The 11,596-nt window shown below is 41.6% G+C and overlaps 2 protein-coding genes across 3 annotated transcripts; one reads left to right on the top strand and one right to left on the bottom strand.

Annotated features, from left to right (window-relative positions):
* Positions 1-99: 99 nt before the first annotated feature.
* On the top strand, positions 100-1,086 carry LOC139813214 (uncharacterized). The gene is made up of 2 exons (XM_071778589.1): positions 100-411; positions 524-1,086. The coding sequence occupies exons 1-2, from the start codon at positions 254-256 to the stop codon at positions 894-896; spliced, it is 531 nt and encodes a 176-aa protein (XP_071634690.1). The 5' UTR covers positions 100-253; the 3' UTR covers positions 897-1,086.
* A 128-nt stretch (positions 1,087-1,214) lies between these two features.
* Unc-76 (fasciculation and elongation protein Unc-76) lies at positions 1,215-11,507 on the bottom strand. 2 transcript variants are annotated; one of them, XM_071778526.1, is made up of 9 exons: positions 10,954-11,507; positions 9,153-9,405; positions 3,377-3,499; positions 3,022-3,178; positions 2,828-2,936; positions 2,448-2,722; positions 2,200-2,275; positions 2,064-2,129; positions 1,215-1,917 (listed from the first exon to the last, which is right to left on the bottom strand). In XM_071778526.1, exons 1-9 carry the CDS (start codon positions 11,057-11,059, stop codon positions 1,901-1,903), a joined length of 1,182 nt encoding a protein of 393 aa, XP_071634627.1. In that variant the 5' UTR covers positions 11,060-11,507; the 3' UTR covers positions 1,215-1,900. The 2 variants fall into 2 exon arrangements, with proteins under 2 accessions (XP_071634627.1, XP_071634635.1); XM_071778534.1 differs by having other exon boundaries at positions 2,448-2,710; positions 10,954-11,500.
* Between the last annotated feature and the right edge of the window lie 89 nt (positions 11,508-11,596).

Genomic DNA, 11,596 nt, shown 5'->3' with positions numbered 1-11,596 from the left:
AAAATAAAGATACATTCATTGTAAGAATCAAATTATATTTCTGATACACATTAAATTACCAAATTCATTGGCTCGTGTGAACTTTACGTTGTGTGTATCTGTGAAGACTTGTGCGACTGTTTAAAAAGAAGTTCGTAAGTTGCACATCAACAAACTTCAAAGTTCAAACAGCCAATGGATCTGTTTTCCTGCCTGTAGAGCGATATTTATATATGACATTTTCGCAAAATTAACAAGTATTTAGTTGGAAAAAATGGCAGAGCCGACAATGCCATGCACGTATGAGTTTTCGAGAGGCTATGGTACTGGTGTGGCAGAAGCGCTTGGAAATTGGGGCTTCTCTAATCAAACGTGCAACGCTGGCCAAGAATTACGACGTTTAAAGTGTCTCTTTGCAGAGATGGATTCTTTGTGAGGAAAACATGCGTTTCGTTCAAAGAGAGGCTCAAATTGAATTATTCTTCCTTAAGGAAAAATTCGACTAGGATTGAATAGGAATAAAGGAAACGCCTTAATATTACAGACGTAGCAACAACAAACCGGTGATGTGCGTTAAATACGATCGCAGATACGATCCTGATGCGTGGTACGTTAAGCCTAGCCCTGATGAATGTAAACCGGCGTGGACATTTCCTGTAAAGAGGCCTCTGATTACTTACTGCTCAACTGCAACAGTTATGAAAGTTTCCAATCTACATGATGTCGGATCGGAATTAACGCACGTTATTCCTGGTCGTAGCTATGTTCAACAGGGTGTATGTATATATTCTTTCAATGAGTTTAATCATTTGAAGCGAGTTAGCAAGGCTTTTATTACGTATAATTACCACATAAATTTTGGATATACATTGTATCCTAAAGTAGATACTCCGTACAATTATATAATTTACTTTTAGACGACCAAATGGTATCGTCGAGGTTCAAATTGTTGTTATCAACCTAGCTGTTTAGCCCCGCAATGTCCTGTACGATATTGTGAAGGCTAATCTTCAAAATTTTTATATAATTGTAATCGTACTTAAATGGTAATGTTAAACTAAATATAGTTTTGATTTTTTCTAATAATAAAGTGTAATATCTGCGCAATACATATATATTTATTATATTCTGAAATATATGTTTGTAAATTAAAAGAGAAATCACAGTGGAGGATTCAAGGTACAAGGACACAAGTAACGATGCAATTAAGTTAACAAAAAATTATATCCGAGAGCAATGAGGTCGTTTAATTTATTTTTTTACTTTAACAAACACAGTGTCCTGAACTTTTGCGCGTTGCGTGAGAACAATTACATTATTATATGGTGGGATAAGTGAATTAACTGACCGTTTTACTGCAAGATTTTCACTCTTGAGCTGATATATCGGTGAATGAAGTATCTCTAGATACTAGTGTTACAACAATGTACACTAATTCAAATTCCTTACATAGAAATCTACGCAAGTAGCAATTTGTAAGATCCTAGATAAGGAGCTCTGTGCTGTCTTTGCGATGACTCTGCATGAAAGCTTTTCCCCGGGATTTTTATGTACAAGAAAAAATACAAAACTGAATTATTGATGTGAGTCATGGTACAATATAAATATGAAAACCGTAAGAAAATGACGTACGATTTACGCGAATCAATAATATATGTTACGCGAGTTATTAAAAATATACTTATGATACTTTAAGCAAGTAATATACATATCGAAATGTATAAATTAAGACTAGATAGAATATCGGAGACCTTATCTACTTCTACAGCCAATACAGTAATCGAGAGTGACTGAAGTACAACTTATAAGCTAGTTACGCAATAACATGCGGCACAATGACGGGCTGAAAGCGTACTGGCAAGAAGAAGAGAGCACATGATATTTTGTTGACATTTCGTTTTCCTTTTCCACATATTCTGCTTTAAGTCGGACATAACACTGAAATCAGAATAGCAATTTTGTAAGTGCTTTTTAAAAAAACTATTATTCAAAATTATATATTATTGCTTATGATATGTTCAAGGTAAAAAATTAGTATTTACAGTGGATAAGATTTATTAAAATTGAATGAAAAATTCAATTACCTTTGAGTATATAATCCGTCAGCAAAGTGGGTACTGTCGGGCTATCCTCGCTAATGGCCTTTAATACTGCAAATAAACATGTCATTGATACATGTAATTAGGTACATAAAACTATAGTTCGTAATTAAATACTTACTTTTGATGAGTACTTGCAAGGCTTGATTGTCTAGCGGACCACTGTCTGTATGATATGGAATAACGGTCGTCAGGTACTGTAATGAGAATGATAATTATATCGTTTTTATTTTTCTCTAAATTGTACAATTAAATTGAAAATTGTTTTTTATTGAAAATTTAATTTTCTGTACAACTATTCATAATTCAACGGTCGATATTATGTTTACTACGTAAATGCGTAACTGTATATACAATGATATACGTTACCTTCGGCTCTTGCAAAGACCTATGTTGCGGCAACGGACTAGTGCCATTCTGCATTTGACCTCTCTTCTTTGTAACGTGATGCTGCCTACGTCGATTTTGCACAGCCAACAGTAAAGAGATAAACTGGTTTTTGAGTTCTTTTTCGTATTCTAATTCGTCTCGAAGCGCAAGCTCGGCGATCAGTGTTTCGCTCAAAGCCGCAACCAAAGATTCCATTTCTCCAAAAAGTTCAGTTAGTTGGCTGGAGGAAAGTTGCTTTAATTCTAAAAATACATCTAACGCTTTATGACATGTATTTTTATTTTAGAAATTATAATTTATTTCTAATTATGTTAAATATGAATTATTTTATATTATGTAACTAGTGTTTTAAAACATACTCTTTTCGTGAAGTGGTGATCCAAGTACTTCTCTACTTCTTTCCAAAGCTTCATCGCTGTCCAATAAAGAACCTTCTGAATCCGGCGATCTTTCCATTGACGGACTTTCCTGCGGCGACAAGTTGCAGAATTATTAATCGTTCGTTTAGTCATTACTGCACCGACAAAGATACTCTATTGCGCCGAGATTATACCTGCATTATGTCATCTATCTCGCGAAGAACTTCCTCGGCGGTCTTCAGCGGCTCTTCCGGACTGTGAGTATCAGTACTGCTGGATAAGATCAAAGCATGCATGTCCAAATCTGTGGCAACTGCCTCGTCTTCGCTACTCAAATCCTCTAGTTCGGGTCTACAGCGAACAAAAAAACGAAAGCGTTGAATTTACAAGCGCTAGCGCTGTCGTGAAAAAGCGAAGTCGATCTATGATAAGCAGTAGTTTCGAGAAAATTTGATTTTCAAAATGCATAGTCGCTGCAAAGTAAACTTTCGACGAATAATTGTACTTGTGACAAATAATTAAACGCGCAAGAAACGGAAACGTATCTACCTCTCCGTCGAAGCGGGTGCTTCGTTCAGATTTAAAGCGGGCATATGCATTTTTCGCGCGTAGGATTTGCTCCAATCGATGGGTAATATATTCCCGAAAGTTCCGGTGATCGTCCACCACATCCTGAAAGAAAATTCAATGTCAGACATATACGTTTATTTGAGGCGCAAAGGATCTCTGGCGTCTGCTAAGGGTCAATCGCTTGCTCTTAGCAATCGCTTATATCGCTTATGTACATGTAAACAGATGCAGAATCTTAATAGATGACTCATATCCTCTAATTCACACCATTCTCTGGTCGAGAATACAAATGTGCCTTAAATTTATGTGTCATCGGTTTTTTTCGCTCGTCTGCTGAATGATTCGATACTCATTCATAAAATTATCGCATCCTCTCCTTTTTTATTTTAATTATTTGAAGCGGGATTTCTTCCAACAGAAATAAATCCATTTTTTCTTAAACGCGTGCGAGAGAATTGTCTTCCGTTTTAGCTTCAAAACTTTAATCGGATTGCATAATGCTGTTAATCATTTTACTAACATCGAAGTAATGAGATTATTTCAGAACGATCCTCTAATTTTCATTTTATTTCAATTCTTCCATAATGCTTGAAATATCTTTTTTGTTCTAATATCTAAAATTAAATTTCTAATCTCTCTCTCTCTATATATGTCTCTCTTTACATGTGGGTAAAGAAAACATTTGTTCATCGAAATGTCACAACAGTTTCCGGCGTCCATCTAAAGGTTAATGAGAATGTATGACAGAGATGTCGAGTAATTTTAGCGCGAAGGACACGATTTACGATAGCATGATGTGTAATGCGCGATCAATAAATGCAGATGTTCCTATACGAGGATGATATAATGCCGCGATATTATTGAGTCGTGCCAACGTGTGTTGTATACCACAATGTAGAAACACGCATTTGGAACATCCTATATATAGCTGATGAGAGTGACAGGTTTCTCACTTGGGAATCTTCGTCTTTTAATACCGCGTGTGCTTATACCATTTATATAATACCCGTGTGAACATTGCCATTGTGACACATTTAGGACTTAGGACACCCTCTATGGTGATGAGAGCGATATAGACTTTCTAGGACGCCGCGTGAATCACTGCGGGCTGTGGGCGTTTCCTGCGTTACGCATTGTACATTCTACGTGTACGCACTGCATAGATAAGACGTTTAATCGTGTACAAACAAAACGTAAGTCAACGTTTATGGTGGTAACGTGCCGTTTTCTAGAGGAAGTGATTTTTCATGCGAAGAACGGCCAGACCGTCGGCGTCGCCGCGCCGCGCCGCGCCGCGCCGCGCCGGAACGAAGGCTCCCCGCGGCGCAAATTTGCGAACAATGTATCTCGTGGGAGCCGAGCAGCAAAACCGGCATTCAAGCTTGTAATATCCTTAAGAGAACTGAATTATCAATCAGTTATTAATTCCTTTTACTTCTTCTCGAATGTCCTGTAACCGTCTTGTGGTCGATGGGTGACGGAAGCCACGTGTTTTAAAAGTCGTTCCAAGAGAGCTCTGTTTTTCTTAAAATATCTCAGTTTCGCTAACTTGAAATATTCACGTTTCACGAATTCGATAAAAAGATCGCGATTCCTTATTTTTCTATCAATCAACATTTCTCAGAAAGTTCAAATCAATTTTTACACGCAAATTCCTTAAATACATAAATTGGAAATTTCTAATTCTTGTGGAAAAAATCGTGTGAAGAAATGTTTGAATTTTAAAGTGATTAAAATCTGTATTATGTAGAGAATATTAGATATTTCGATCTAAATATTTATTTTGTTCAAAATTTGGATGTGTCTGTATGTACTTATTTGTGGAAATAGAAAAATGACTGCAATGGATATCAGAGGGAGAGAGAGTCAACGCATTGATCGGCCATCTGATGCCGTGGGTTAATAAATCGAGGTCAACTCAGTCCACTTGAGTCTCTGATTAATGTAAAGTGGCTTTATCTCCAGCGCACACGTTGTTCGCATCGAAACGGCCAGACATTTTATACCACACACGGTATGTACGAAGCCTCTACCAAGCTAATTTATCTACTTTCTTTCCGAGCGCTCGCAAAAATCACAAGCGGCTAGGCGAGGATAAAAGGAAGTTCAGCTATTGTAAAATTAGCGTAATCTCGAAAAAATGGGGATTTCGCAATATTGCACAAACAGCCCCTATCGATTCTTCTAAATTCGCTTGCTTCCCACAAAATTCATATAAAAGAGAGAGAGAGAAAGCGAGAGAGAGAGAGAGAGAGAGAACATTAAAAAAATTATCTTCTTTAATTAAAATCGGACAAATTCTCTTATAGCTTCCACGTATAAATTCACCCCCGTAGCACCCCGTGGATGTGGACGACGCTATCTGAGGCGCGTGCGCGCCGATATTGACGTTCGCCCTCTGTTTAGAGGGTGGTGTAGCTCGATACGAACGAAGGAGCAAAACAGAGATTAAATTTTCATGTCACGCGTTTTCGTCAGTATCAAAACACTCAGGAAACATAATATCAGTAAAGGAAACGATTTACTTTCGAGTGTTCATCTATCGGACCACAGATACCTAACGCGAGTCATTTTAAAAATAAAGAAAATACGTAAATTTTGAATCATGTATTTCTGAGAAAAAATAATCGCTATATAGAGTCCATGTAAAAAAAACTCAGATGTTAAATTGATCAACTTTTAACAAAGTTTGTAATTTTAGTATCGGAGCGATTAGCTTATAGCGCTTTATCTACGAAGTTTTTCTACTTTCTATTTCGTAGAGACGATCGGTTTGACTTCTGAGAAGCTCATACATCGGCCCTCGCGCGATGATGATTTGTATCACGTGCAAATCATGAAGGGGATAGACGTATTAATCTCTATATCCGACACGCGTTTCCAGTACTTGGACGTCTAGCGCGGTCAGCCTCGTGCTAGAAAGTGCGGTTGGAAAATTATATACGTGGAAACTACTACGTTTAAACGCGTTGGATCGCGACGAACAGCGTAATACGCGACGGAGAACGCGAACGCGTGCACTCGCATCGCTACCGCGGCTTTGTCGCAATCGCAATCGGGTCGATGACCTTATTAGTCACCGGAATGGAGAGAACGCGCCATTTGAATAATGCCACCCTCGCCGAACGCCCTTTCATAACGCCGCACGTAAATCGAAGCCGATCAATGGCATTTGAGTCGTTCTAGCAGAGAAACCACGAGTAGAAGGTAGACCTCTTGGAAGGAGGAAAGAATAGGGGAAGAAGAAAGAGAAACCTGGCGGTTGTTCGTTATTAGAGCGCGCGATTCTTCTTTCATTTATCACAATCTCCTCAGAAAAATCTTCAATATCAGCAATGTTTTTCTTTCCGAAGCGATTCTTCTTCACGACTCGTGATCATAAATTTCTGAACGGCTAAATTCTGAAAATCTTCTCACATTTTCACGAAAAATGTATGCAATATTCTTTTTCATCGGTATATAGACAAAGAGAATTGCACAAAGACCGAGAGAGATACTTAAAAAAAAAAAAAAAATCTAGCCTGTGCGCGTCTGTGAATTATCTCGCACTTGCAAAGGATGTGTAAGAAATTAACGAACCGATCGAAAATCGCGCAGCACCTCCGTATGAGGGCGAATGATGAGGCGAATGATCCAATGTAAATTTAACAGCTTTGTGCGTGGTTGCGCGCGGAAGAAGAGACAATTTCGCGCTTCGTTGAGTTTCACCTGCTGTCGCTCGGTTATGCTCGTTAGGACGTGGAGCCTTGCCTTGTCCGTGAGCGTGTTGCGACTGTAATTTGCACTCTACGACTAAAATATTTGCCGGGATCGTCTATCGTAGCGTGAAACCTCGACCCCTCAAACTGGTCAAAAATCCGTAAAGCTGACCATAAGCTCCGAAACGTTATGTATGGTATTATGGTGTGCGCTAGATACCTAAACGTCCACATACGTCTCTCCTATCTCGTATAGTTTATACTATAAGTCCATACTTAATTTTTCGATCTACTTGTAAAATTTTGTTGACATCCCAAAATTGTGTTTAATGGAACTGAGAGAATTTGGAAAGAAACCGCTTAGTTTTTTGGTTCGATCAGGAATTATGTCATATCTTGAGTATATCTACAGATATTTGAAATTACGTCTATGACGCAGCTCGAATCGTGCCTACGTCAACATGTCTCGCCGGAGATGTCCGTCAAGGTTGCCTTGAAAGATCTCGTTGTACGTCGTTAAATGTATACATTCGTTGTGTATAGAGTGGCGGATAAGAAAACAGATTTAGAAGATTTATGTCCAATATGAGATTTCACTAACAATAAGTATTGTGCATTATTATCAGAAAAGTAAACATTTAATTATTTATTAAATTATTTATTAAATGTGCCAAATATTTCTTCGATTTTATAATATAAAACCGAAAGTGCCAAAGATAACAAATTTGTGTCCTGAATTTACAAACGCCAAATAATATATTTGATTTAACATCTTTAATGCTTTACTCAACATTAATAAATCTCGCGGAACGAGAAAATAGCAAAAACGACAATTCTGTCGCCAATCGATAATTAGACTAAAAAGAAATGTTCACATATGTATTATATGTGTATATACGAATTATACAATCAAGATGCACTTTTTTGGAGTGGAGCGGCGACACTGTGGCTTCGGAGAGAAAGCTGCAACGTGTACCGTAAACATCGCGTAGAGAGTACTAGCAGTGTTGACTGTCGACACACTTCTTCCATTGGAAAATCGATTGCTATCGAATATCGTCGCGAGTATAAGAAGAAATTCTATTTACTCCCTTTTTTGTCTTTTTTTTAAATACATGTTCGCCTGGAATAATAAGGTCAAAATATGTTGCATCGTTATTTAATTAACATGCCAGTAGACGTACAGTAAATCTTTCAGTGTCATTTTGATTTAAATCTATGTCGCGCAAGCATTGATTTAAAAAGATTTTACACCTAGAGTGACCTAGAAGTTTCGATTGCTGATATAGATGAACAGTGAAACCGTAGGTACGTGTAATTGGGTTACACCATGCCGCAGGACCGCATTAAACGGAGCATTAAGTGAAATTGCTGACGCGCTTAATAGAAAGAGAAGAGCAAGAAAGAGAGAGAGAGAAAGAGAGAGAGTCGTCGGCGAGGAGTAATCAAGATGAAATAGATTATTGGACCGCGTTCTACTCTCCGAGTGGACGGGAATACTCCCCGTTATTGCGCATTACGTATCACGCGTATTATGACGAGCAAAAGGGTTAACGGTAATGCGATAAGTGATTATTTCCGCTGGAGCAATCGTCACTTTCGAGCTAAGAAACGGAGCTGCGAGAGAGCCGAAGTCCGCAAAACGTAAACGTCGATTTTAATACGCGCCGCGCGTTATACCTGGTAATTTTCAGGCGAGCGGGTACTCTGCGCGTCGTCGACGTCGTGATTTATTTTCCGTTGATACGCGGTGAAACCGGTATACTTGTCCGTAACCGAGTTCTCGTGAACCGAAAAACCGCACGGTTGCACGCACAAAGGTTCGCGAATACGGTTAATTAAAAAATTAATCAAAGTAATTGCGTCAATGAGGTCAAACGCGCGCGCGAGATGCCGAGATGGTTTTCAACGATTACGAAATAAGCCCTGGTATTATTAAAAGTAATACCACTAGATTATATTATCTTTTATGTAACGTGCGATAATACTCTCGCCTCGTTCAATAGGTGCTTTGAGATCATTAGGATAATAATGAATTACGTGGCGAACGGACTTACTGGCACTCGTTCATGATCTCCTCCTGCGTTCGCACCTGCACCGGAGCCAACGATTCTACATCAGTGCCATAATCGCGGAAGCAAGATGTAATCTTCTCGTCGAAGGTGTTGACGAGATCCTCGAGGCTACCGCTGAACGGGCTGAACGTTCCTTCCTGGAGGATGTCGGTGCCGTTCTCGTGTGTCGTGGGCGGCTCATTCGCGTTACAATTTTCCCCGAAACTCGCGTCCAGGCTGGCGTCCAATAATTGTTCTGCGAAATCAAGAGAACGATCATTATATCTGGCAGCGCGAGACAAGGAATGTGTCTCTTAATTACGCGCGGGATATCGACATTTTTTTTTTGTTAAATTACACTTTTCAGCCAGCGACATCGCAGATGTCTTTTTCCCCTTCGTTGAAGTAAATTCTGATCTAGATTTACCCCCCACAGTGCCGCACTTTGATATTGATGAAACGCAAAGATGAACTGAGGTCGCAGGTCGCGATATCGAGCGTTATCGGATGCGACACCGCTCGTCGTCGCTCCAATAAGAGTATTATACCTACTCATCCCTCTCTCGCGAGATATATATATATATATATATATATATTTCTTCTCGTGCCAAGCCCGATTCTGCGACGCAGATTACGCGAGACGAGGAGGTAGAATTTCAAGAGGTCTGCAATGCGAGATGACTTTTAATCCGCATATTTGAAAGCGTCTTATCGCACAGAAATTGAATTGCACGGAAAAGCTAAACATAAAGCAGCACCCTGCGAACATTGATCAAAGACTCGACAGATTATTTTATTTTCTCAGAGATGGAATCTAGGGGGATCGTCCGTGATTCCCTGTGATCTAGAAAGGTGCGGAAAGAGTCGGTTATTATCGCGGCGAAAATTAATGGCCTTGATGGGAGAATTGCCGCTCGTCGCGGTAAAGAATCGTAGGTGTCGACGGAGGAGTAGCTCGTGCTCGAACGTCGCTGGTCGCTGTTATGCTATATTCGCGAGCAAACACACGGGCATTTCGGGTGACGTCGAAGGAATCCTACTATACGAAGTTAACCGGAGACGGATTTCACGGTGACGCGACCGAACGACAAAAATAAATTCGGAGGAAGGTCCGCGGTCGGTCTGAGTCAAGTAAACCTAGCTTTTCCATTTTCCTACCCGTTTTGGCTGCCGAGGCAGGTATAGAAATTCTTTTAACCGTACCGAGCGTCAAGAGTGCCCCAATCGGGCCCAACATTCGTCAGTCCCGGGGCCCCGTTGCGGGACGAGGCACGTTAACACCTGTCGATTTCTAAGGAACGCGCCGCGTGTATTCCTTCGCTCTTTTAATTCACTGGTGGCGCGAGGGATCGATTTACCCCCAGAGAACTGTTCGGAGAATGAAAATTCAGGTCGCGAATCGCGCGGCGCGGCGCCTTGTGTAGAATTACATCACCGCCGTAACCGCCGCGAGCGATATTCTTCAGCGATTTAACATTTCCACGAAAGTTTCAGCCGTCTGCCTGGTACAGGCGTGCAAAATAGGATATCCGTTTACGTCAATTGACGTGGGAACTGGGAACTGTGGGAAGGAGAGCTCGCGGGGCCGCGTTGTTTCCATATCAGCGTATCAGCGTTTGTCGCTAATTTCGAAAAGTTTCGGTAGTCTCACGTGCCCCGGGCGACGGACGTGAGAGGCGGACGGGCCGAACGAGCGTCGCAGAACACCCCGCGAGGGAGGGAGTCGGGAGAGAACAGAGAAAGAGCGATTGTATCGCCCGAGGCGCGCATCGGAGACGGAGTAAATAAGGCGCGTGTTTCGCACCTGTCAGGAGGTTCATGTTCTTCAGGCTGGCGGTGTCCTCCTCCTCGAAGCGCGCGAGGGGTGCCTCGAACTTCAACTCGGCGATCTTACCTGCCATGTCCCTCATTATTGAACGTGAGGGAGGACGAACGCGGGCGCGACGGGAGAATTCGGCGTCGCGGCCGAACGTGTGCGCGTCTCGTTTTTTTTTTTTTCGCAGACCGCGCGGGAACGGACCGTGGCTCGCCGGATCGTGTTTCGTTTATCCGACGAGATCTCGAGAACCGAGGCCGAGACGACGTCGACGACGCGACCGAAACATGTAGGAGGTGCGACGACGCGCGCGCGCGCGCGCGCGTGGACCCACACACACGTCACACACACACAAACACACACACACACCCGCACGCACGCACACACCCGCGTGCGCGCGTTCACGACACGCGAAACTCTCGAAACGTGCGCGCGACAACCCCCTGTCGACGCGACGGACACGAGCCAACCGACTGCGAGCGACTGAGTCGACTGACGTGACGTGGAGTGGAGGGGACCTGCTCCTCTTCGCTCACTTCGCTGCTCTTCGACGATGGGCACCGTGGCACGGGTGGTGGTGGTGGTGGTGCTGGCGGGTTTGCGGGTTACGTTGGAGTTGAATAGTAGGTGG

Source organism: Temnothorax longispinosus, chromosome 1 (assembly GCF_030848805.1).
Source record: "Temnothorax longispinosus isolate EJ_2023e chromosome 1, Tlon_JGU_v1, whole genome shotgun sequence".
Lineage (NCBI taxonomy): Eukaryota > Metazoa > Arthropoda > Insecta > Hymenoptera > Formicidae > Temnothorax > Temnothorax longispinosus.
Note: the sequence above shows the minus strand (reverse complement) of the source record. Positions and strands in the feature narration are given on the sequence as shown.